The sequence below is a fragment of the Thamnophis sirtalis genome, unplaced genomic scaffold (assembly GCF_051295495.1).
Source record: "Thamnophis sirtalis isolate CommonGarterSnake01/CBP01778 unplaced genomic scaffold, rThaSir2_p1.2 scaffold_7, whole genome shotgun sequence".
NCBI lineage: Eukaryota > Metazoa > Chordata > Lepidosauria > Squamata > Natricidae > Thamnophis > Thamnophis sirtalis.
The window spans coordinates 36,885,644-36,911,053 of record NW_028261387.1 but is presented as its reverse complement, the minus strand read 5'-3'; the positions used below and the strand labels follow the sequence as shown (position 1 = coordinate 36,911,053).

Sequence of the window (25,410 nt, the reverse complement as noted above, 5' to 3'; positions counted from 1 at the left end):
CTGTAGATATACAGCATTTTAATTAAAACTGTTAATTGAAATCTCTGGTTGTGTGTTACAGCATGATAAATATACCATCAGTTGCTGCTCTTCTTAATTTGCTTCCTTGAGGAGTTGCTCTCACAAACATATTTGTTGTGTTGCCCAATGATATCTTCCATAGCAGTTGCTTTGATGGACAGAGTGCAGAAATTTTTGACTAGTGATTGCTCTACCTCAAGTACTTGTATCATCATCATCATCATCACCATCACCATCATCTTAGCTATTGCCTATCCACTGCAGGATGAAGGCCTCTTCTGCATGTTTCCAACCAAAGTATAATAAATAGTCAACACAGCAATTATGTTGTTACTATGTGTATGTGTGTACACCTGTTGATATGTTCATGTAGGATCATATACAAATACTTGACAAATACAAGAAATGCAAGAGCACCTGCAGAGGGCATCTTTCAGGCCACATGTAATTGCTTCAGTTCCACCCAGTTCCACCGTTCCAGTATGGTGCTCTGGAGGGCCCAGCTGCCCGCCCGCGCGCCTTACTGGTATTTGAGCTTTTTGGGGCTTCCACGCACGTCATGTATAAGGTGACCAGATTTTCAGATTGGTAAAGAGGGACACCTTTGACCGGGGGGGGGGGGGTTGATTAAAATTTTTATACGGAGCAACAAAAATTTTCATACAACGCAAAAATAGTATTGTAATATATTTTTTTATTTCAACATAACTACAATTTACAAATATAAATTGTAACTGTTGCCAAACATCAAAATTTTGATCACGTGACCATGAGGATGCTGCAGCGGTCGCTAAGTGTGAAAATGGTCGCTAAGTGTGAAAAATGGTCATCAGTCACTTTTTTCAATGCCATTGTAACTTTGGTCACTATACCACATTTCTTGCCACAGTTCTTAAGTGAATAACTGCAGCTGATAAGTGAGTAACATAAGTGAATCTGGTTTCCCCATTTGACTTTGTCAAAAGGTCACAAAAGGCAATTACATGACCCCAGGACACTGAAACTATCATAAATACGAATCTGTTGCCAAACATCAAAATTTTGATTGCGTGACCATGAGGATGCTGCAACAGTCGCTAAGTGTGAAAATGGTCACTAAGTGTGAAAATGGTCATCAGTCGCTTTTTTCAATGCCATTGTAACTTTGGTCACTATACCACCTTTCTTGCCACAGTTCTTAAGTGAATAACTGCAGCTGGTATTTTGTATTTTGGATAGAATCTTTTTTTAAATTGTCTAAGACAATTTAAAAAAAGAATCCACACAAAATAAAGCTATTTTAAAAAATCCTATGCACAATAAATAAAATATTATTTTAAAATACATTAAAAAAGAAAAGAAAAAAACCCAGCTCACTTACCAGCAGACAGTCACTCCAAGTCAATCCAGAATGATATAGATGTTAATACAAAGAACTGAGCAAATTAAAATGGTGAAATTAGTCTCCCAGGGAAATATTTTTCAAAAAAAAATATTTCACCATTTTTCCCACACGAGCCGACCTCCAACCTCCGTGCCCCTCCCCTCCGGGAAATCCAAGAAGGAACACTCGCTACTTCTCTAGCCAAGTATTTCCTGGAGCTCTATGGTACTGGGTCATCTTTTTTTATAAAAGTAAGTAAAATGGGCGGGGGGGGGGTCCGTTTTCTTGCTTTTACATTTTATCTTCAATTAAAGTACAGAGACAGAGAGAGAGGTTAGACAGAGTGTCTTTTGTCTTGCCCCGATTAGGATTTCTTAAGCAAATCCACTGGGCTTTTAACATGAAGCCAGAAAGTCGGGACTTTTTAAAAACGCCCCAGGACACGGGACAAATTCTTATAAATCGTGACTGTCCTGCCAAAATCGGGATATCTGGTCACCTTAGTCATGTACAGCTCCTGCGCGACACTCCGCCGAGCAGCTGGAGTGTCACGGAGGCGTCATGGAAGCATCGCAGAGCATCACAGGTGGTAAGTACGCACGCATGTGCTGCGCACATTCATGTGGTGAATGCCGGACCATGTTCCATCATACCGGTTGCAACAGGATCACTGTTGCAACCACCACTGCACATTATCAAAGATAAATGATTATAACAGATTGTCTGATTTATGCACAGATTGCCTGATTTATGCACAGTACTGCTATTCTTATGTCCCCTGTCCATCTGCTTCTCAGCTGAACTCCTAGAAGGTTATAAATTTCTGTCAGGTGGGGATTGCAATATTAACTTATAATTTTTTTTTTCTAATTCACAATCTAAATATAAGGTCCTCAACACATCATCTAGAAACTCTCTGCTCTGCCTAAAAAAATACATTCTTTAATAATTCTTTTAACAGGTGAAGCTCATATGCTGCAAAATAAACTCCTGGTTTCCAGCATCATCTTCTTTTCAAAATATGCCCCTGAGCACCACATGGCTCTTGTAACCTTTTTTTTAGAGATATAAAAGTGCTTTGTTCAGAAATATGCCCATTTACTCACAAAAAGAATAAAGCTAGGCATCTTATGAGGTGATTCAGGTAGCAGGCATTTTGTAAATAGTTATGTACCAATGTCCCAAAGGTACTCCCCCCCCTCAAAAAAGGCAACTGGATTGTTTTTTGAGGAAGACGCTTCACTTCTCATCCAAGAAGCTTCATCATTTGTGACTGGTGGTTAGGGGGATAGAAGGATAGATATATGCATCATCCCCATCAAGTCACAACTGATGAAATTCTTGGATGAGAGGCAAACATCTTCATCTTCGTCCTCAAAAATCAGTCCTGTTGGCTTTTGTGTGTGTGTGTGGGGGGAGCATCTTTGAGATAACTATGACCTGAATTACTGACAATCTCCATAGACCTATGTCCTGATAGTTAGCTTCTCCTGAATGATACATCCTCCCCAGCAGGTTTTTTTCCCCTAAGGTTCTCTAAATTCCAGATATGCCCTTAAGCACCAAAAGGTTATGGATCCCTGACCTAAAATAATCATTTGGCCTGTTTGGGAGGTCTTATAGTCAACTACCAGAATTTCCAGTTAAAGAGGTTAATATTTCTATAGACCAGAGTCTGGAGGCAGGTACCACAAACAGGTCTTTTTCAAAGAAAACACACACACACACAGAGAGAAAAGTCAGCCTGTAGCTTTTTGGATTGCATAAGAGAAGTATGGGCAATCAAGCATTTCCTTATCTTGAAAAGGAAGACAAAGGTTACTAGAAAGTTTATCCTTTCCTGTATAGTATTGTTTTGTTGACTTAAAAGTCCTTTCACCTATGTTCCAGGAAAGTAGATATTTCAACTGGGTGTGAAAGTAGAATGTATATTCTTAGGCCATCAGTATGGTCTCCTGGTGACCATTGTCTCATCGTAAGCTTTGGAATCTGACTTTCTCTTCCATTCCTTTCCATTAGAATCAATTTCAACTACTCATTTGGTTTTTTCCTCCTGAAAAGAGAGCAGCTTCATCTTCTTTGCATAAAGGCATGATAAAATCCAAACTTACAGTAAATGATGATTATCCCTAGTGGTAAGTAGCCCAGTGTCTTTTCTGAACTAAACATCTGCAAGTTTATTTTTTATTACTGGAAAGCTAGGTGAATGATCCAGCAGCAAGCAATAGACACAGTGTGCATACAATGCTGTGCCTGATCCGTTTTAATTCTAGTGTCTTAACTAAAGTTCAGTAGTTCAAACAGATTAAAACCCAATTTACAAACTACAACTATAATTACAATGATTGGATTGCACAACATGGGTACTTAGCCAAAATTTTAAAAAAAACACATACAGTATTTTTTTTTTATTGAACAGTTTCACAGTAATGTAATAGTAACACTCAAGTGACATATGTAACAATTCTCTTCTGGATTTTATTTTATGACCTATTTATAGGTTTGCTGCCAGTGTATTTTGGAAGCCTAGCTTTTTGCTACATCTTGCTGTTCACATGTATGCTGCTCCTTCAGTGGCGAAAACAAATCCTTCAGAGGCGCCGTGCAAAAGTCTGGATGAAACAGTTGAAAGCAGAGTCTTATTTTCAACATGCATTGGCTCACAAGGCTAATGAAGCCCAGCCTAGAACAAATGCAGCCATCTGCAATCACAATAACATCCCAGAGCCACAAAGCATGCACAAGCCCAGTGAGAATATTGTGGAGAGCAATGACAATTCTAACCCTCCACTTCCAGATTCAGCTCCATACAAACCGGTATTTCAAGAAGTTGCGTGTGTTTGTGCGCTCTCTCACTTGCCGCCGCTGCTTGCGCATTCAGCTTCTTACCCTTGCTCTGCCATTCCAACAGAAAGTTCACCATTCAGCTCACCTCTAAAGCCAACCATCTTGAAAAATGATCCCTACAGTATAGGTAGCACAATTTCTGCTTAGCAGTCTATGTCACGGATTGGAATATTCTTAAGTGGTCTCAGTTAGAACTCGATTAAAGATCAGTTTCAAACTATTTCCGTTTTCTTTCAAGCACTGTTTTAATACTGGGAAGACAATCTACCTTTGACAGCTAGGGTAGAAAGAAATTAATTTCTTTAGAAATTAAATTGTGTTCAGAATCCTTTCATATGTTATGAAACTGAAATATATGCTTCTCCCAAGATTTCCAAATCTGCATTTCATCCCAATTGCCAAAAGAGCTGAATATTACACGGCGATACTTCTAATTTTAGCTTCTATATATTTTAATATATAGGAGCAATATCCAGATATATCAAAAAGCAAATGGTATGGAAATCTTTACTATAATACAAATTACGGCCCATCTTAGTGAATATTTTGAAGCAACTATTTTTTCCAGTGCAAGAGGTAAATCTGGGAAGAGCAACTGTTTCGCAAATCAGTTTATCATGTACTACACTATTCCCATGGACACAATAGAATTTTTTCCAGTGAACTGCATTTTCAACAATAAAGAAAGATGAATGCTTCAGTTTATCCTATAACATATTTTTCTAGATGAAATAAAATAACCATCAGACCCAAAACAAACTTTTATTTAGATCTGACATTCACAATGCATAATAGGTGCAAAATGCAACAGCTAAATCCAGATTTCATCCACTCCATTAGAGCTTTTGCACATTTGTGAGGCCCAATTTTATAAACCATTTCAATTAGTTTAAGTAGGACAATGCAAATCAATTACTTTTATACAATGTAAAACCAGTGTACTTTCAGTGCAGTGGATTCCAATACAAATTCTAAAGAACAAATTCCATAGACGAACACTATGATTCATAGCAGAAAATTGTTTTAACAGTTTAAAGATCGGATTAGTTATTCATATTCAAAAGGACAATTTTCACTTTGGAGATATAAAATCAAGACTTTTTTTAAATAGCATAAAAAGCAGTACCACTTTTAAGTACAGCCAACACTCCCATACAAGGGAAATAGGTTTAGATCTTTCAAAACCCTTAAGAATTTTTTCCTTTACAATGTTATGGTTCTCCATACAAATAAACTACCCTTTTCTATAAATTTAATTTTGTTAATTCTTTACATATGATTATATGAACAAAAAAACAAACTGCAATCAAGTAATTTTTACTTTTGAAGTGCCACTAGAATTTTTGTGCAATCAGAAAAGATACAATACATTCCACTGTTACGTTACCCTGTCCCTATTCTTTCTATTCTGAATGTCCCTAATATTTTTAGGGGATTCTATTGTTGTGAAATACCTGAATAACCTAATTTTTTAAAATAATATATTCATTGGAAGCATTTCAATAAGTCCAACAGTCATTTGAAGCCTTCTGTTATTACCAATCTAAAGAGATGAGTACATTTCATGGGCACTTATGAAGATGAACACTGGAAATAAAAACTAGATTAATATCCACGTGAACATTTCCAAATCTTGTGTTTTTCTAAAATATGTTACGGCTTCTAGCTATCTTACTCAGCATGGCTAGACGTGATATGACTTGTGGCATCAGTTCAAAAGAGTATTATACCTTAAGGATGATGAAGATAAAATGGGGGAAATGCTAGGATTTTGACCAGAGGTTTATCCATTACTCTTCCTTACATAACCTTCCCTAAAAAGGCAGGCTCACCTCTGGGAAGAATGCTGCATATTCAATTTCAAATCAATTCTTCTGTACAGCTATTATGCATATTGTTAATTAACCTGAAATAATTTTAAAGAATGCGCTATCTGAGCCAATTTATAGTACTCGGATTGCCATATTTATTTTGCTTTGCTGATAATTTGCATAAATTTACTTCTAAATGTACAAATATTGGAAATTAGAATACTTCATAAGACAAACAATGTATTTTGAAGGCTCTAATTACATTCAAAAACAAGATAGAATTATTTCAAGATTTTATATGAAGTTAGCTTTTTGAAATGCTTGCAAATAGGGAAAATTTGCAAGCTTTTGCACTTCAGAATTTAGACAATTCATCACTTCATGACCCTAAATTTGCCTAATATGAATGCCTTCTTTCCCAGTGGTGACATATACACGTGAGGAATGGGGAAATGCTCGTATGTTAAGGATCCTCAGAAGTCATTCAAGTGATACCTTATACCTTCCTTCCTGCTCTATAACATAAAGTATGAATTAACCTTAGGTATTTTTTTCTAATGAAAGCATTTCTTTATGTAGGATAGTTTTCAAATGCATATTTCTCCTATGGTACAGTATTAAGTTATTGGAGACTATGACTTCAGCTTCTAAATTGGATCAGAAATTTTAGAGTGAGATTTCTTACAACAAAAATGTATCTGAAAACAATCCCCAAAAGTGCTCATGATAATTAACTTAATACTGTGATTAAAAGTCATTCTTTTCAAGTGGATCATAACAAGCCACCTTTAAAAAAATACCTTCAATATTTTGCTATACAATCGTATGACATACACACATACAAATACTGCTATATTTACTTGTTATTGCTTTATTTGGTCAATGGTTTTTATACACAAAGCATATAAAACTAATTTTATCCGAAAGAATATTGGTGTTCAGTTACCTTGCAATATGAATTTTGAGCTTTAATGGGTATAGCTAACATAGAAACTTAAGGAAACAATTTGCATTCTGGATAATTATCTAGATAAGGGAATCTGGTTTTCAAAAAACTGTTCATTAAATTTTTGGAAGGCATCTGTTTACATCATATTCTAGTACATCAGTGCTCAGTACTTTGATAGAAACCACTGCCATTATTCTCCCAGGAAGCCTGAATTTTGTGATGGGCAATGAAGATTCCTGAGAACTTAAATTTGCTAAACTAAAAGCTGTAAAGAAAGCTAACAACTATGACAGCACTCTACTGAACATATCCTTTTAAAATAGTTTTACAGTAATAGTGGCACATTAGAAAACGTTGCTGTGTTTGGTTTGTACAGAGAATAATGTTAATCTGAGGCTTTTTCTAAATGAAATCCTACGATTTGTTTGCCTGACAACACCTGATGTTTTCAATAACAAACAAAACAGCAGCTTAAAATGCTTTGAATTTCCAAGTTTATAGCTCATGCTACATCACCAAAAGTGACTTCACATTCACAAACACATGTTTTTTTAATAAGGCAAAAGCTTACTAATCTTGATAGCCATAGTACATAGGAAGATACTGTACTCCTAGTAGAAATCTTTATCAAACTGCAATTTAAGAAGCAGATGGTTTAATTATAATGTGGAGAAAATAGCACATCCATGCCCCAATCTCAATCCAGTTGAACCTCACATTGGAATTAATGTTAAAATCAATCAGCCAACTATAGAGCGAAAACGCAAAGATGTACTTAGTACAAAATATAATTTGGTCCTTATCACCTCATTCTTCTCTGAGAGAATCCTAATTACTGATAATATTAACTATGCTAACCATTAACACCACTTTTAATTCTCTATTATATTGGGGAAAGTTAATTGAATAAAGTATCACCAATACAATAAGAAAAACTGAAGTAAATATTGCAATGTTTCCAGCAGAAATTCTTGTTCATAAAATTATTATAACTGAAAATAACAATCTGTGATCTGTTTAAAATCAGAAGAAATTATTATTCTTACAACCTGTCAGAATATCTTTTTATCTCAATTTCAAGAACTGAGGTCTCAGCATAAAAGTTAAACTTGAATAGCACAAAACTTTCCAGTGAGTCACAAACAAATATAGGAAAGGAGTGTCATACAAGTGTAATTCCTAGGAAGAAGAAATGTTTTCTATTGTTGACTTTTACTTAATACAAACTGGAACATTGATTACTTTTGATGAAAATTAGATCCAAATACGTATAAGTTATTCTAGTTTAAATATTTACAAACGGAAGATTCCAATCCGGCAAATCAGATTTTTATATTTTATTCTAAAGTGCAGCTAATTTAAGGCAAATTTGAAATATAAAATCAAGTTTGTCAATATATACACATATTTTAACTTGAAGACGAGCTTCCCTTATAAGGGAAATAAGAACTCTGAGATAAAATTATTCGTCATAAGGTGCAATTATCATTTTCATTACAACTATTCCATTCAATCCAATGCAATCCTGGGGCTGTGATCCAGGACAAATAAAATGTCCCTAGTTCTGTGGAAATCCAAACCAATGCAATAATGTATTTGCTATTAATAGGCCCTGTTTGCATAAACAGACTTAGGCATGGCTATTTACCCCTGGATCAGGGCCTCAAAAGTTGGAAAAACCTTCAGGGGTCAACATATCTTGTTACAACAGATAAAAATATAAAAGCTTTTCACTGTTTTCCAAAGAACAAAAAATTTAAAAGCTGTCAATTGATACACTAAATTAACTTCAAAGACTAGTAGATTACTGGGAAAAGTGCTATAAGTAGCTTTTACTTATTCAGTTGTTGTTTAAAAAAAAACAATAGCTACGGTAGTCCTTCAATACTGTGTTTATAAGAAAAGTTACTATAGACCCAATGCTACTTTCAGTTCTGATATAGAATATCTTCCATCTCCATCTTCATCAAATTCCGGAAAACTCTGTGGATCATGCCCTGTAGATCCAACCAGATTTTCCAGGTCCTGGTATGATAACTTGTCATTAGTGCCTTGGCTAGAAGTCCTGAATAAATTTTGAAGATCTGCAAAGACAAAAAAAATTATAAAAAACTGTTCAAGGCGGGGGTGGTGGTGGTTCCTACCTGCCGAACAACCGGTTCGCTTCACACGCACTTCGTGAATGCATACGTATGATATGTCATATGTATGCATTAAACTAGCAAAAGCAGCACTAAACATTTGGAAAGAGATAATGGCTAAATATTAATGTATGTCAACTGTCTCAATATAACAGATTATCTGCTTCAAGTATTCAGAGCACACTAGTGTAACAACCCATTTTATATTATTTTTATACATTTTAGCCAAGTTCAGAATATTCTTTTGTTGCTTTAATATTTTCAATTGGATATGGCAGGAACCAATATCTTTGCTTAAAGGTATTTAAGCAAATCAAGGAATAAGGGTCCTGCAAAAGCAATGACTTTTTGCTAACATGATCCAAACAAACATTTTTGAAGTAACTTCAAAGAGACCGATGAACTGATAATGGGATTAAGTATCTCTCTGTAATCCCAACCTTGCTCATACCACCTGAAACTAACAGCTATTTATCCCATCTCAAAGAGGTATACACAATCAAATATTTACCATCATAAATAAATCCTTATATATTCATTCATTTTGCCATTTTTAAATGTAGACTCTCAACTTAAATTTGTAAAGACAACTCTTTGACATCTGTAGATCCAAATTTATTAATTTCTAGAATCATTTCCACACAAAACATGGGTTCTTTTTCCATGTCTAAAAACTCAACTTTACCTTCTATGCTGGATATTCCAGGTAAGGACAAGCTTCTTGGGTGTCGACTTCTCTCAACATTATTGCCAAGTGATCTTGAAGAAATTCTTGGAAGTTTTGCAGGCTCTGATGTGATGCTCTGTGAATTTTCTACTGTCAAGTAATTTTATAGGTGTCATTTCTTTTTCTTATTTGATAATAGCAAATTTTATGCATCAAGGTGGGGGAGGGGGACTTCATTTAGATGGTATAAAGCAGTCACAAGCAATATTAGCAGATTTCAAATGTATTCTACTTCTACTCATACTAAGGTAAATAATAAACATATAGTGACTGCCTTTTGGAAAGTTAAAGACCAGAATTATTACTTGTTTTTTTTAAATCAGATCATCAATTTCAGTTTCTTTTTCAATTGAATTGTACAATTTATGTTTGATTAAAGTTGGAAAAAAACCTGTGATTAATTTTGATCTGATTTTTTTTATATATCTCAAAAACCTATTGTAGCTCATGATAAATGGGGACTCTCAGTAGGTCTACCTTAGGTGACCTAGACGCCATCTGGAGTAGATACTCTTTAAGAAATCCAACTCATATAGGATGTTAAAGATGATAGCAAGCACCTGTAAACCAAGTGGCCATCAATACAGATCATGAGGAAATGTGTAATGTAATTATATTATGCAGCACCGGTCAGTTGCATTCTATTACTACTAGCTTCCAAATGGTCTTCAAGGGTGGCCCCAAGTGGAAGCTGACAAACATATAAATGATGAAAATGATATTCAATTCTATGAAATATGACAACCAAAAATTTAGTTCAGAAGCTTGAATTCAATTGCTAGCCAGTAAATAGATCTTCATGCCTTCAAGTATGCATTGGGAAACAGATAATAATTTGTTAGTAAGTTAGTAATTAAAGCATGATAAAATGAATTTAGCTTGATAATGTAATGCAATATGCAAAATGACATGTATATGAGATGTTTACCTTTAAGTGCTTCAGATCGTTCACTATCTGATTTGCTTGACAGAGCATTAATCAACTGCAGCTTTTCTCTTAGTTTGGATACCTGAGATTCTCCATTTTCTATTTTCTGTAGATTACCAATTAAAAAAAAACTAAGCCCTGTTTGCTCTTTTTGAATGCATTTAATACAAAATATATTGTGTAGTTAATATGTTTCTAGCAAGTATATTTATGTACCCTTTTACCTATGAGAATATTGTAACTGCAAATACTCTAATTTTAATGGTTTCAGAACTATCTACGTTGAAAAAGGAATTGGCCATGTCAAAACCCAGCAGGAATTTTATATTAATTCCTGTTGTGACTCAGCAGCAGTCTTCTGTGAGTCTTTTCGGGATGCAAGTTTAACAATACAGCTGGGGCTCATTAGTGGGTCTTCGGTGATAAAAGGATGGATGGTGCCACGCCCTGGTTGCAGGAGTCAACGTTCCTTCGTTCATTCATTGATCATCGGTTGTGGTTTAGTGGAGAGACACTTGGAGAAGTGATTTGCTTTCTGTAACCCTGATTCAAGGATACACTTGGAGAAGTGCATTGCTTTGTAAGAGTTTTGTTTTGCATTCTTGTCAGAGACTTGAATTATGTTTATTTTTGGGCTCGCAGCCAGTCTGAGCCGAGAACTGATAAAGTGAGTTCCTTTTAAGTTTGTCTGCCTGTCGTCTGTTAATGAGCGAGGAAGGGGGGACAGAACAAATTCCTATGAAGAGTAACTAATTTCAGGTATTGTCATACCAAGCCATAGTTCTATAAGTTGAATAAACTAAATTAAAACAATTGCCTGCTGTACATCTTTTACATGATTGTATACTGAATTTATCAATCTATGATTGACATAAACACACAGTGACTTCCATTTTATTGGTAAAATTAGCATTCTCCTCATATTTTAAAGCTAAAGTTCTTGCATAAATCTCTGCTCTAAGGTTATTCTATAGTTTCTCATATTCTTAAAATGTGACTAAACCCTGGTTTTATTAATTAGTTTCATTAGTCATTAGCTACAACATAAAATAACCTGAGTAGTTTTGCAGCATGAGAATTATACTTAGGAACAGGAAGTTGATTTTTTGAGAATGTTTTTTTGAGTATATTTTGCCTTGCGTATGCATGTCCTTCAAAAGCATTATATCTAAGGTTTTGAACAAAGAGGAAAGTTGAAGTGATGTTCTAATGCCTCATAGAAAAATATTTTATTATATTTTAAAGTATTTTTTAAAAGTCTAAACGTATACGTTCAGTATTAAATAACAGCCAAACTCACTTCAGTCAATTGGTGACCATATAATTAAAGTTCTGAAAAGTTTGAAACAAAAATGCTTTGTTTTCCCAGATAGAGAGAGACACACGAACACATTTTCATGAGTATTGTGCACTGTTCAATTAAATAGAACTCAATATAGGTAAATAAACAAAGAAATATATTGTGTTTTATCAGCTTTGGAGCAGTTAAAGATTTAATATTAACCTCTGTAAAAGCTAATGTATTTTACAGTGCTTCCATTTGTTTTTAATAAAGGCAAAGTTTCCCCTTGCACATATGTGCTAGTCATTCCCGACTCTAGGGGGTGGTGCTCATCTCTGTTTCAAAGCAGAAGAGCCAGCGCTGTCCAAAGATATTTCCATGTTCATGTGGCTGGCATGACTAAATGCCGAAGGCGCACGGAACGCTGTTACTTTTTAATACAGTAATGGAGTTTCTTCTCTGTGGGTAGATTTATAAAGAAACTAAAAGTGTGCGTGTAACTTTTGAAGGCACACAGTACTGTAAATTTACTTCAATATAGTTTATCCTTATTTTTTTCCCAAGGCTGAACCAATATAATCTTTTCAACATTTCAGCTCACCTGGGGACTTTTGTTTTTACAAAATGTGAATGGAGAAAAATGTATATATTTGGGCTATGAACCTCAATTGTTCTGACATTTCACTTGAGTTGATTACCTTGCCCTTCTTACCCTCAAAGTCAGGAAGACAATTCAAGGGGGCTCTAAAAATCACCTTCACTATGGTTCACCAAAACTTACCTCCATATTTTCTATTTTTTCAGCAGTAGTTTCATTTCTTGATTTACTATTCATATTTACCGAGGTAGTTAGGTTACTCACCTGCAAGAGACAATATAATGCACTTGTTTGCTTGTGGCTTACTATCCTGCACGATAACATATTGCAAGTGTTTAATTCCCAAAATTGTTAGACACTTACCATACCAAAGGTAAGGTTCTTTTTGCTTTCCGATTTATTCACAACAAACATATGATTTTCTAAGGAAGTGATTTTCCAGCTTAGATTGGTGACTGTGGAATCCAGATTGAAAAATTTTAAATCATTCAATTTCTGATGTAACATTAGGGTAGAGTTCATTTCCTCTATAGAGATATGTAGATATTGGTTATCCTGTTTAATAGAAAAACAATTTGATTACTTGACTATAAAAGCAATGCAACAAAATTATTGAAAATAAGCAGAACATAATCTTAATGAATCTAGTACACTGTAAACTATGGTCTGTAGCCTTTTCAAGTTCAACAAGAACAAACTGTGTACCAAAGGAATAAGCAGTTAGCCTTCGAGTTATAACTACTGTTAAGTGATTGATCAAAGTTATAATGGTACTTGAAAAAATGATTTATGATTGTCCTTCACACTTACGCCCTTGTAGCAAACCATGGTCACATGATCAAAATCCAGACCCTGGCATATATTTATGATACTTGCAGTGTCCTAGGGTCGTGTAACTACCTTTTGCTAAGCAAAGAAGCAAACTTAATAGCTGTGACAAGAAAGTTGTAAAATGGGGCAAAATTCACTTAACTGTCATGCTTAGCAAGGGAAATGTGCTCAATCATAAGTCAAAGACAGAAGCAGAAATAGATGTTCTCTCATGTACCTCTTCTCTGATGCAGGCCAATTTCAGTGGCTATTATGGATTCTGCACAATCATTAAAGTATTAGAATGCCACTGAGGTTTTATGAACATATTTTTCTTGGTATTTAAATAATTAAATTTAAAATTAGAACTGCAGAAAAAACAATTGCTACTATTCTGTCTTCCATTGAGGACCTGTATACTGCATGAGCCAGAAAGACGGTTGTGAAAATATCTATGGACCCCTCACATCCTGGACATAAACTGCTTCAGCTTCTACCCTCAAAACAACGCTATAGGGTACTGCAAGTCAGATAAGAGGACAGTCTCTTCCTCCCCCCCACATGCCATTCCTTCTGCTAAACAACTTACTCCCACAACACTGTCAGACTAGCTAGAAAGGTAGTATTGCCATCATTATTCTCATCTTCTCTTACCTTTCTCTAAAACTTCGTTGCTTGTATCCTACGATTTATATTGTTTACTTAGTATCCTAGTATGATTTATGTTGATTGCTTAATTAATATCTAAGACTATCACTAAGTGTTGTATCTAATATTTTATGATGAATGTATTTTTAAAATGACTTTGCATGTACACTGAGAGCTTATTCACCGGAGGCAAATTCCTTGTGTATTTATTGGTGACACATGGCCAAGAAAGAATTCTAAATTAATCATCCTATGCCAGGTGGCTAATAGGAAGATAGGGGAACCAATTCAGTAACTGTCAGAAACTTGGGAGTGTTTAAACACTGAATAATTGTTTTACAGAAACTGCATCTTTTTTCTATTGTGGATGCGATACCTATATCATCATCATATTGCAACTACTCTCAACGATTATATGATAGATGCATTTGAAGCAACAGCAACAGCTTCTTGACTACTTAGTCTTTTCATTCTAGAGGCACTATAAATATCAGCATTTGTGCTCCAAAAATAATACTAAGGAATATAACAATGCAAAGCTACCCTGGCTTTATTTTTACAGAACAGTTTTGAAACCGTGATTTCCAAAGCTTTTAAAAGCAAAAAAGCAGCACCTGTTTACAAATGTTCATCATATTCTTTTTATTTATCTGGGGGACAGAAGAGGAGGAAAAGGAAGGTAAATGCTTTTGTCTAACATCTTCTGTGTGTTCATTTTGAAATATATTAAGATATATGTTCAAACCAGTTACTATTTGGATATTCATGACCCATTAAGCATAACGCTTATTTATATTTCACAAATGGTTGAAGGAGAAGAAAGCAAAAAGAAAACAGTCAACCTTTTGTGAACAGCCATAAAATACTGGCATATGCTTTACTTGACATTAAATTTGAATTTAAGGTTTTTATGCAGGAAGAATATTAAGCAGAGTTATAGCTAGAAAAGTCAAGTGTCTGAATAACGAACTGCCTAAAATGTGATGTTAACATTAAAATGTTTCCATCTGCATAAACAATCAATATCTACAAATCTGATTGAAGTTTAAATTTAAATTGGTTTTAAGACCTGATAAAGTTTAACAAACATATAGGAACATAAAATATATTCCACTTGAAATGGTGAACTATAAACATCATTTTCTCTTAATAAGTCCATGGGGGTTTTAAAATAAGAAAATAGGGGGCGGGGGGAGAGAAAGCTTCCGCCCCTTTTATTTTTAAATTGCATACCAAATCTGAAATTCCTATAGGATGTGCTACCGAATGTACTCTTGTGAAATGTCTATACATCCTTACTATTTCTTTTTGGAGAGTTTCTAAAGTCTTCTTTTGCTCTTCAATTGCTGCTTGCATGGCCTCAACATCATGATGAACACTAGTCACCGTGCTGCCTATAGTAGCGACACTCTAGGAAAGAAACCAACAGCAAATTTTTTACCATCAGACATTCATTGATCAACTAATTGAAATTCAAATGTGTTTACTCCAATGAGTAAACCAATTTTAATTGGTTACATTAAACACAAAGAATGTGCATTAACAAATCTCATTTATCGCAGTATGTATAATAATTTATTTTCTTGGATACATTTTAACTGGGAACTTGTATCACATTTGAAGAATATGGAATCAGGTGGTGGATAAAGTAAGTCACTTTGTATTGCTCCATTGAAATCCCTTCCACATCAAAGTTTATATAAAGTATACGTTGTAGTGTATACACACAACCAGACATCATCATATATATTGCCATATACACACAAAGCATTCTATGTGCTTGGATATGCAAGAAAAGATACATCCTACGATAAACTGTTTTTATATTTTGAGAAAAACATGCAAACATATATTTGCAAAAGTGTTTAGAAACATAAACCTCTAGTATTATCAGTTCTATTATCAGATCACAAAGTATGATGAAAACTACTTTCTGGATTATAGGAAAAATATATAAAGTGCTGTGAATACAACCTGTCCATAGTATTGTACTTAACTTACATATAGAAAAATGAACTTACTTCCAGGAAAGCCAACATAATATTGGCTGTAAACATATAAGGACAACAATTCTGAATACATTACTGATGCCCAGTTTTACTAGTGGGCCTCAATACTGCAAAGACACTGAAATCACCACTACTAATTGTCACATATTCTTCCTACAAGTGATTTTTATCATTGGTGAAATATACCATTTTTTATGGTCTAGTCACAGGAACTGGAAAGCAGGATTTCAATAGTTTTACAAATATGCTTTTATGCTTTCTTCATACATTTTCAAATAAATAGCGATTAACAATGTGATAAAATATAGTTCCTATTAGAAAGGACGGACACAATGAAAAGCTCTGTACTTGTCAAATTATTTATAGCACAAAAAATTCTAAAGATAGATTAGTATTAAATATAATACATACTTTCTGAAGCTCTTCCACTATAACAGGAAGATTAATTAAATCAGAAGCAGATTTAATATTTTCTTTGAGATGATTTACTGCCAACATCAACAAAGATATCTGTAATCACAAATAAAAGAATGACTTTACAGGACAGTTTTTTAATCTTTTCTGTTGTAAAGGTTCATCCCAAGACCATGTGATGAATGTGTTACTGTTGAGTTACCAGGACTAAAAACCGACTCAATGGAAGAAACCTGAATTACAGATGCTGCCAGTGGTGGGATTCAAATAATTTAACAACCGGTTCTCTGTCCTAATGATTTCTTCTAACCACCACTTCACCAAACTGCTCAGAAAGTTAACTACCGGTTCTCCCAAAGTGGTACGAACTGGCTGAATTCCACCACTCGATGCTGCCCAAGGTGCTGCTGATACAGTTCAAGGTGAATTATTGAGTCTGTCATCTGCACCTGCATAACTATCTGGTTTGGTACTGCAACCAATCAAGACAAACATAGACTTCAACGGATAATTAGAACTGCAGAAAAAACAATAACTATCAACCTGCCTTCTATTGAGGGCCTGTATACTGCACGAGCCAGAAAGAGAGTTGTGAAAGACCCCTCACATCCTGGATATAAACCCTTTCAACTTCTACTCTCAAAACGACGCTATAGGGCACTGCACGTCAGAACAACTAGACACAAGAAGTTCCCTCTCCACCCAGATCATCACTCTGCTAAACAACTCATTCCCACAACACTTAAAACTATGAAGAAAGGCAGTATTATCATCATTATTCTCATTTTCCCTATTACGTTTCTCCTTATCTTCTTATGACTATAACTTTGTTGCTTGTATCTTATCATTTATATTGTTTACTTAGTATCCTAGTATGATTTATGTTGATTGCTTAATTAGTATAATTTATGTTGATTGCTTAATAAAACTATCACTAAGTGTTGTATCTAATGTTTTATGATGAATGTATTTTTTAAATGACTTATGATAATGATCTATCACTATTGTTGTACACTGAGTGCTTATGCACCGGAGGCAAATTCCTTGTGTCTAATCATACTTAGTCAATAAAGAATTCTAAATTCTATTGGTAAACAAAGGAATGGTTGGACATACTATTGCTCAATATAGAAAATGTTCAGTAGAATGTAAATATGAACTGACTAAATTGAGTGATTAAAAGTGCTATTTAATACTATTTTTGATGCAACTTTACTTGAATAAATGCTTGTTCACTTTACCTGTTTGCTTATTTCAGTGATATTTATCCATATTTTGTTTATCCCCAAATCTCCATTCTTAATTTTTTCCAATTCCTTTTCTTTGTTAAGGAGGTCTTCAGTCATTCTGGGAATTTCTTGAAATGAGGTTTTTTGATTAGATTCCACTAAAATAGAAAAGTAAATACTTAATGAATCTGAAAACATGAGCAAAATTTCTTTCAAGCTCTAATTCTGAATATCTTAACACGCTATGACTCTCATTATGAATATGCATAAGTTCTTTTGAAGATATTCCCAGCTTTAGAAGCCCATTATCATTATCATAATATGCAGAAGAGCCGGTTATGGGAATTGCATTTGGTTTCCACTGTCTTGTATTTAAAAACATTATCTCTTATTATTATATTAATCTTATACTTAAAATTTAAGATTCTGGAGGGATTCTGCTTTGTCTTAGAAACTTGCTAGAGTAGAAAAACAGAATAGAATTCAAATAAAAAACAAACATTTTCTTCCAGGTCTCAAGTACATTTCCGTGTGCATTTATTGTGCTCATTTTTCATAAAACAGTAAAATACAAGACACCTCATGCCCTATTGGGTCATCCTTTCAAAGATATTTCTTTATCTAAACAAAGAAACAAAGACCATAGGTGGGCAAAACAATTGTGGAGTGGGAGCGACTTCTGACTTCCTGCCTGCTTCCCCATCGAGTTTTCGTGTGGGAAGTTGGTAGGTAGCATCAGATAACCTACCTACCTTCCTTCCTTCCCCTCGCTTTCCATCCCCCCTCCCTCCCGGCATCTCCATTTATTTTGATTGTAGGAAACATGCAGGAAGAAATTAGCAGGGAACTAGCATCGCCAGAAGCAGCCACATCTTTTCTAAATTTCATTCCTTTGGGAATCACGGGTCCTGGATTTTGTAAATTAGCCCATTTGAGGTACAATGTTCAAAAAATGTTGCTTTATGATGCACCCTTTTGCTCAGCTAAAGGTAATGACAATCAGAGTTTCAGTAGTATATACTGTAAATATCTATGCCAATATACTTATAATTTTCTAATCCATAACTGATGACATATAACTCAGTGTTTGCTAGTAATAATGAAGTTGAAATCCAGTACACCGATAATAGAAGCAAGCTGTTGTAAACTAGCAAATAAATAAGCTTCTAGGATTAAAACATTTTAACTTTTATTATAGATTGCAATCAAATTGTCATAAACATGCCTTAAAATTGACCATAAAATATTTGATTTCATTTAATAAGCATTAATGCTTATTATGCTTAAGACACTATTTTCTGCAGTTTTGTAAAAAAAAAAACATTGTTTGCATGTAGAAGATGCATTAATAAAGGAACCCACAAATGGAAAGTCTGTTAATCATGACATTAATCATGGATACTAGCATTAGCAAATAAAAACATTTATGTTCATGCTATTGAGTTCTTATGATTAAGTATAATATAACCCACCAACTCCCTACATGAAAGAACATTGTTTTCTTAAGTATGAATGACATTACTAAGATTCCAATAGCAGTTCAACAACTGTTTTAGGTAATTCTCATTGGCTGGAGCTACTTAAACAGAGAACAGAGGGCCACCAATCACAGATGTTGTAATAGTACATTCCTTTACTGGGCAGGGAGGTGGACTACTCCAAGGTCCTTTTCATTTTTTGCTTCTTAATTCCAAACTCCAATCACAAAATATGTTAATTACATCTTTTAACCCAAAGGTTAAAAAAAGCATAAGCTCTCAATATTTTCATCAGGAAATATTTTAAGACACAGAAGTGGAGGGTGAAGAAGAAAAAAAATGACAATACACATAGTCCTTGACTTAGAACAGTTCATTTAGTTACTGTCCAAAATTACAACAGCACTGAAAAAGTGACTTATGATCATTTATCAGTTACAACCTTTCCAGCAACCCCATTAAGTGACCAAAATGCAGATGGTTGGCAACTGATTCATATTTATGACTGTTGCTATGTCCCAAGGTCATGTGATCACTTTTTGCAACCTTCTGACAAGCAAAGTCAATGGAGAAGTCAGATTCACTTAGCAACCAGGTGAGCGACTTATCAACTGCAGTGATTCACTTAATAACTGAGGCAAGAAAGGTCATAAAACAGGGTTAAATTAACTTAACAAACGTCTCAGTTAACAGCAGAAATTTTGGGCTCAATTATGGTTGTATGTCAGGGACTACCTGTACTGAAATATAAAATCTGCATAGTCCATATCAAAATTAGAATGTAGGAGAGGACAGCAATTAGGATCTCCCTGGTGCAGAGGTTGTCTATTATAACCAAGACAGATGCAGCTATTTCTGAAACAGAGTTGTTCCGAATTTTGAAAATATAAAATATTCCTGCTCTCTGAAATGAACATCCATCCATTCTTTACTTACTTTATACAGCACGATGTTCTATAAAGAAGAAAGTTTGTCAAAACATGCTACCTTCTATCAATTTAAAACAAAACTGAGGATATTTATTTTTGATTTTGGTAGAATATTTTTAAGAAAATGGGAATATATGATTTTGCCCCATAATGAATGCTAGCTAAAGGCAAACTATATGCTAATTTCTTCCCAGTAAAGATCTCCCCCTTAGAGATGGCAAATATTTGAGATTTGAACTTACTGGTTCTAAATCTTTCCTTTAATCCATCCAGATCTTCTTTGAGAGCAACTTGCATCCATACCAATCCAACACAGGCCACCACACACGCAGCCAGGATGACAAAAGTACATAACGGGCAGCAGAGTTTGCAGCATCGCAGGTAGTCACCCCTTTATTAAAAATGTTTTAAATTGGTATTTGATAACACAGCTAAATATTACACTAAACCAATACCTTACTAAATTCAACATAGGAAGCAATCATACTTTTTAACTCTATATATTTATACTATACCAAATATGAAATTCCATGCTATGAAAAATTAGAAATAAAAACAGAACTGCCAATATTGTATTGTCCTTGTGTAAATATATGGCGAGTCTGCATCTGAAATATTGTTTAGTTCTGGTAACTGTACTTGAAAAATATAACACAGCTTTAAAAAAAAGCAAAAGCATAATATAGCAAACAAAATTATCAAGGATATGAAACATCTATATAAGAAAAGTCTACAATATTTGAGATACTTTAGTTTAAAAAGTGTGATGAGATATGACTGAAGCATATAAAATTATGCATAGAACTCAGAGAAGAACAAATAATGTTATTCTACATTAACCTGAGACAGAATTGCGAAGTTGAATACATTAAACAAAAACTCAAGAAAAAAGTACCTTATCCCACAGGAATATGTGTAGAAACATTACAAAGGAAAAACAAATGTACAACAAATGCCAATACAACCAGATTATGCTTTGATATGTTTATGTACTACTGCAACCAAAATCATATTATGGAATCAAATTAACAGTATAATGTCTGCAAATTGACAATACTCAAGCAGAAAGAATGACACTATCTTTCTTCCCCATGCCTGCATCATTAAGCAGAGCCCAAGAATAACACCAGGACAAGTTGTACAAGTAACACATCTAAGTTTCTATGTCAGGGAAGCTAATTCTCCAAAATGTTTTGCTGTGACTGTAGTCATACTAGCAGCAATCATTTTCAGTTCCAGTTGTTATCAGCAATTTGATGTTCTCCAAATGAGTTATGATTACAACTACCATCAATCCAAAGCAGCTAACAGCTGAAGTGATGGAATTACAATCCAACACAAATTCAGAGCAACAGATTGGAGGCTATGTTAATATTGCTATTCCAACCGCTCTATTTTTCAATTTATAGTAATTCCAAATCCAACCTTACTTCTCAACACCTGGCTTCTTCAAAATTCTGAGTGGATTACAGGTAGTCCTCAACCTACGGCCACAATGGAGCCCAAAATTTATGTTGCCAAGTTAGAAATTAGTTAAGCGAGTTTTGCCTCATTTTAGGACTTTTCTTGCCACCTTTGTTCAGTGAATCACTGCAATTAGTGCAATTCGTACCCCGGTTGTTAAGTGAATCTAGCTTCCCCCATCAACTTTGCTTCTCAGAAGACTGCAAAAGTTGATCCCAGGACACTGCAACCGTCATAAACGTGAGTCAACTATCAAGCATTTGAATGTAAATCATGTGATGCATGGGGATGCTGCAAAGGTTATTAAGGGTGAAAAACAGTCAATAGTCCCACTTTTTTCAGTACTGTTGTAACTTTGGTCATTAAGCGGACTGTTGTAAGTCGAGGACTACCTGTATAAACCGATGTCTGTCTCTTCCTCCTCCATAAAGCCCCGCATCCCTTTCCTTTCCTAAACCTCCTGACCGCCCCCACAACATACAATCTTCGGTTCCCCTAACCTGCCTATCCAACCCTACTTTCCCCTTCTCCCCTTCTCCTTGGATTCTCCGGGTCTCACTTAGGAAAGCGGGCGCGGGAGGACGGCAGTCCGAACCTGTCCCCGTAATCCGGATCGGAGGAGCTGCTGGTGAGGCTCTCGGCAGACTCGGTGCGGAGCAAGCGATGACCCGAGGCAGAGCCTTTCCTGGGGTGCTTCTTTTTGAGCCGGCCGCCTCCGCCGGTGCCGCTTCCCCGGTCGCCGTTTCCACCGCCGAGGCCTATGAGCGCGTTCAGCTCCTTGCGCTTTTTCATCCTCTTCTGCTGAGCCGGGGCGAGGCTCTGGAGAGCCGGGCTCCGCAACGCAGGAGGGGCGCCTAACTCGGGGCCCCGGCTCGCCAGCTTCAGCGTTTCCGACGTTCACCGCCCAGACGGGCGTCTCAAGATGGCCGGGCCGGATCTCTTAGGCTTCGGCGATGCCTTTTTGCCCGGTTCTTCTTCCCGCCGGCTTTAGCTGTCGCCGCAGGAGCCCCAGCCATGGCCGTGGGAAGAGCATCGCTTCCTCCTGCTCCTCGCCGACCCACGGATTGGAACCATTAGTTGCTAGCACCGGAGACACCGATTGGAGGGTTTTGCTCGTGGGCAAGGACCTACCAGTATCGCCTCCTCCTATTGGATAAAACGATTGTTTTTCTTAGCACTGCCTACTTTCCTATTGGGCTATGTTAGCCCTTTTTTTTCATTGGCTAGTGACATTTACATCCGTGGAACCGGTTAATACCCGCCCACAGCGAGGAATGTACATAAATTAACCAATTAAAGGGGCAAGGACTAATAGAGAGATAAATGGGATACATTAGATTAGAATGACACTTCACTTGCAAACGTGATTGAATAGATCAAAAAGACATTAAGAGTTGTCAACCTTATTTTATTAATTTTTTTTCTCTGGTAATACTATACTGCTAACTAGGGCATACAAAATCTTTGCTAGACCAATCCTTGAATACTGCTCACCTGCCTGGAATCCATACTGTATATTGCACATTAATACAATAGAGAGGGTCCAGAGCAGTGGTGGATTTCAAATTTTTTTAGAACCTCTTCTGTAGGTGTGGCCTGCTTTGTGGGAGTGGCTTGCCAACCATGTGACCAGGTGGGAGTGGCCAACTTGGAAAATGTGGTGAAACTCACTTAACAACGCTCTTGCTTAGCAACCAAAATGTTGGCTCAGAAACTCTGGCATCTGGCATCCCAGAATTCCTCCTCCAGTCATGTTGGCTCAGGAACTCTGGCACTGAAGTACGCAAGTCTTAAAGCTGTCAAGTTACAAGACTCTTGCACCCCTAACCCTTTAGAAAAAAAAAACCAGGGGTGTTCAAACTTGACAGCTTTAAGACTTGTGGACTTCAACTCCCAGAATTCCTCTTCTCGCTCTTCATCTTGATGATGTGTGGACAGGCGGTGGGAGGGAGGGAGCTGGAACCGGTTCTAAACGGCACAGTAGATTTGTGGAATCTCTTCTATAGAAGAGGTTAGAACTGGCAGGAACCCACCCCTGGTCCAGTGGTATTTCACAAGAAGAGTACTTAACTCATCTGCTTGCAATAAAATACCGTATGCTACCAGGCTTGAAATTTTAGGCCTGGACAACTGCAAACTACGCCACCTATGTTCTATGTTCTAAGCATAGTACACAAAATTATTTGCTATAACATCCTACCTGTAAACAACTAAGTACTTCAGCTTCAACCGCAATAATACACAGGCAAACAATAGATACAAACTCAAAATAAACTGCTCCAAACTCTATTGCAGAAAATACAACTTCAGCAATAGAGGAGCCAATGCCTGGAACACTCTACTTGATTCTGTTGTTAGTTCCTCAAACTCCCATATCTTTAACCTTAAAACTGTCCACCATGGACCTCGCACATTTCCTAAGAGGTCCCTAAGCGGGCATGCATAAGTGCACCACTGTGCCTACCATCCCTATCCTACTGTTCCCTTTGATATGTACTCATTTTGTGTTCATGGCCATGTTATACTTATTTATGTCCATCTATTTGTACCAATCTCATGCAAAAAATGCCCATGTCTATACCAAACCTGTTACCTTGTACATGTTGACAAATTAAAAAAAAAAAATGTCATTAATTACTTAGGGTGGAAAAAAAGACATGCTGACTAGTGGGAAGAAAAAAGTCAAAACAGCATAGAGAAAATTGCCCCCCCCCCCCTCAAAAGGCCTTACAATGTAGTTGCAAACTTCTAAATTCACCCAAACTCTCCAGTCAGGATGGTTGGAAATTCAGAAAAGGGAATGTGAGGATAATGTGGCTTTTTAAATTACTGCATCAAAGTGTGTAAACTGATGGGAATGTACCGTAGTTCAAACATCAGCCACATTTTGCCACCTCCTTTCCCCATTCCCTTTTGTAACAACTTGTTAGTTGAAGTTTTGGAAAATGTTGACTTTGGAAGTTTTGGAAAATGTGTATTGCCTTAATAAAGCTGTGGTTTCTACAATTAATCTCAAAACTCTGACAGGAATTAGAGTTAATTAGTACTCAGGAGATTACAAGGAAATTATTCTACAAAGCACAAGAGGGAAGGATAAGAAACAATGATTGGAAAGTAATCAAAAGAGAAGCACACATTCTTTATTGTTGCCCTTTTATTTGGTGTAAAAAAATAATCATACTTATTTTAATTATCACAACAAAATACCACAACAAAATATTTCTTATTCTTCTAACCTTAGCAGACATATTAGAGAGAACCTCCAAGAGAGCAGGTAACTTTTGCTCTCTTGTTAAGGCTATTCATTGTCATACTTGTTTCTTGTTTGCCTGTCACTAGTGTTTAAATCTAATGTTCAAAACAGTTTTCCCACTGGTAGTTGTAATCAGACATAGAGGTATAAATTCACAAAGGAAACTATTACCTAATATTTGATAACCTCGATCCTAACCCATTTGCTGGGAGATTGGGTGGAAGCATGAAACAGTGAAGTAAGTGTATTGGTGAGTGAAACCTGCTGGCAGGCAAAAAGAAATTGAATAAACAAAAAGGGAAAAAGAGCTGCTGTTTCATCATGGTGAGTAATACATATTAACAAAACTTCAAAGTACTGCTTTATAGACTTGTTTAGGGACAGCCGTCATAGCCTTGAGAGACCAAAGGGTGGGTGAAAGGATGCAGAAGTAAGTGGCTCTACCGTGTTTGCTTTGAAGACGGGTTCAATAGGACGCAATTCTCCCTGCGGCTTCCCCTCTCTACTTG

The 25,410-nt window shown here is 35.8% G+C and overlaps 2 protein-coding genes across 5 annotated transcripts; one reads left to right on the top strand and one right to left on the bottom strand.

The window, feature by feature from the left end:
* Positions 1 to 1,890: 1,890 nt before the first annotated feature.
* TEX38 (testis expressed 38) lies at positions 1,891 to 4,378 on the top strand. Its single transcript, XM_087720763.1, has 2 exons — positions 1,891 to 1,973; positions 3,823 to 4,378. The coding sequence occupies exons 1-2, from the start codon at positions 1,891 to 1,893 to the stop codon at positions 4,376 to 4,378; spliced, it is 639 nt and encodes a 212-aa protein (XP_087576889.1).
* A 601-nt stretch (positions 4,379 to 4,979) lies between these two features.
* Positions 4,980 to 22,746, bottom strand: EFCAB14 (EF-hand calcium binding domain 14). Of its 4 annotated transcripts, none has more exons than XM_087719710.1 (11): positions 22,208 to 22,746; positions 20,427 to 20,575; positions 17,790 to 17,935; positions 16,546 to 16,644; positions 15,426 to 15,535; positions 14,740 to 14,842; positions 13,031 to 13,222; positions 12,851 to 12,931; positions 10,788 to 10,893; positions 9,818 to 9,949; positions 4,980 to 9,075 (listed from the first exon to the last, which is right to left on the bottom strand). In XM_087719710.1, exons 1-11 carry the CDS (start codon positions 22,438 to 22,440, stop codon positions 8,900 to 8,902), a joined length of 1,527 nt encoding a protein of 508 aa, XP_087575836.1. In that variant the 5' UTR covers positions 22,441 to 22,746; the 3' UTR covers positions 4,980 to 8,899. The 4 variants fall into 4 exon arrangements, with proteins under 4 accessions (XP_087575836.1, XP_087575837.1, XP_013931803.1 ...); XM_087719711.1 differs by having other exon boundaries at positions 9,818 to 9,946; XM_014076328.2 differs by lacking the exon at positions 14,740 to 14,842 and having other exon boundaries at positions 15,425 to 15,535; positions 22,208 to 22,744.
* Between the last annotated feature and the right edge of the window lie 2,664 nt (positions 22,747 to 25,410).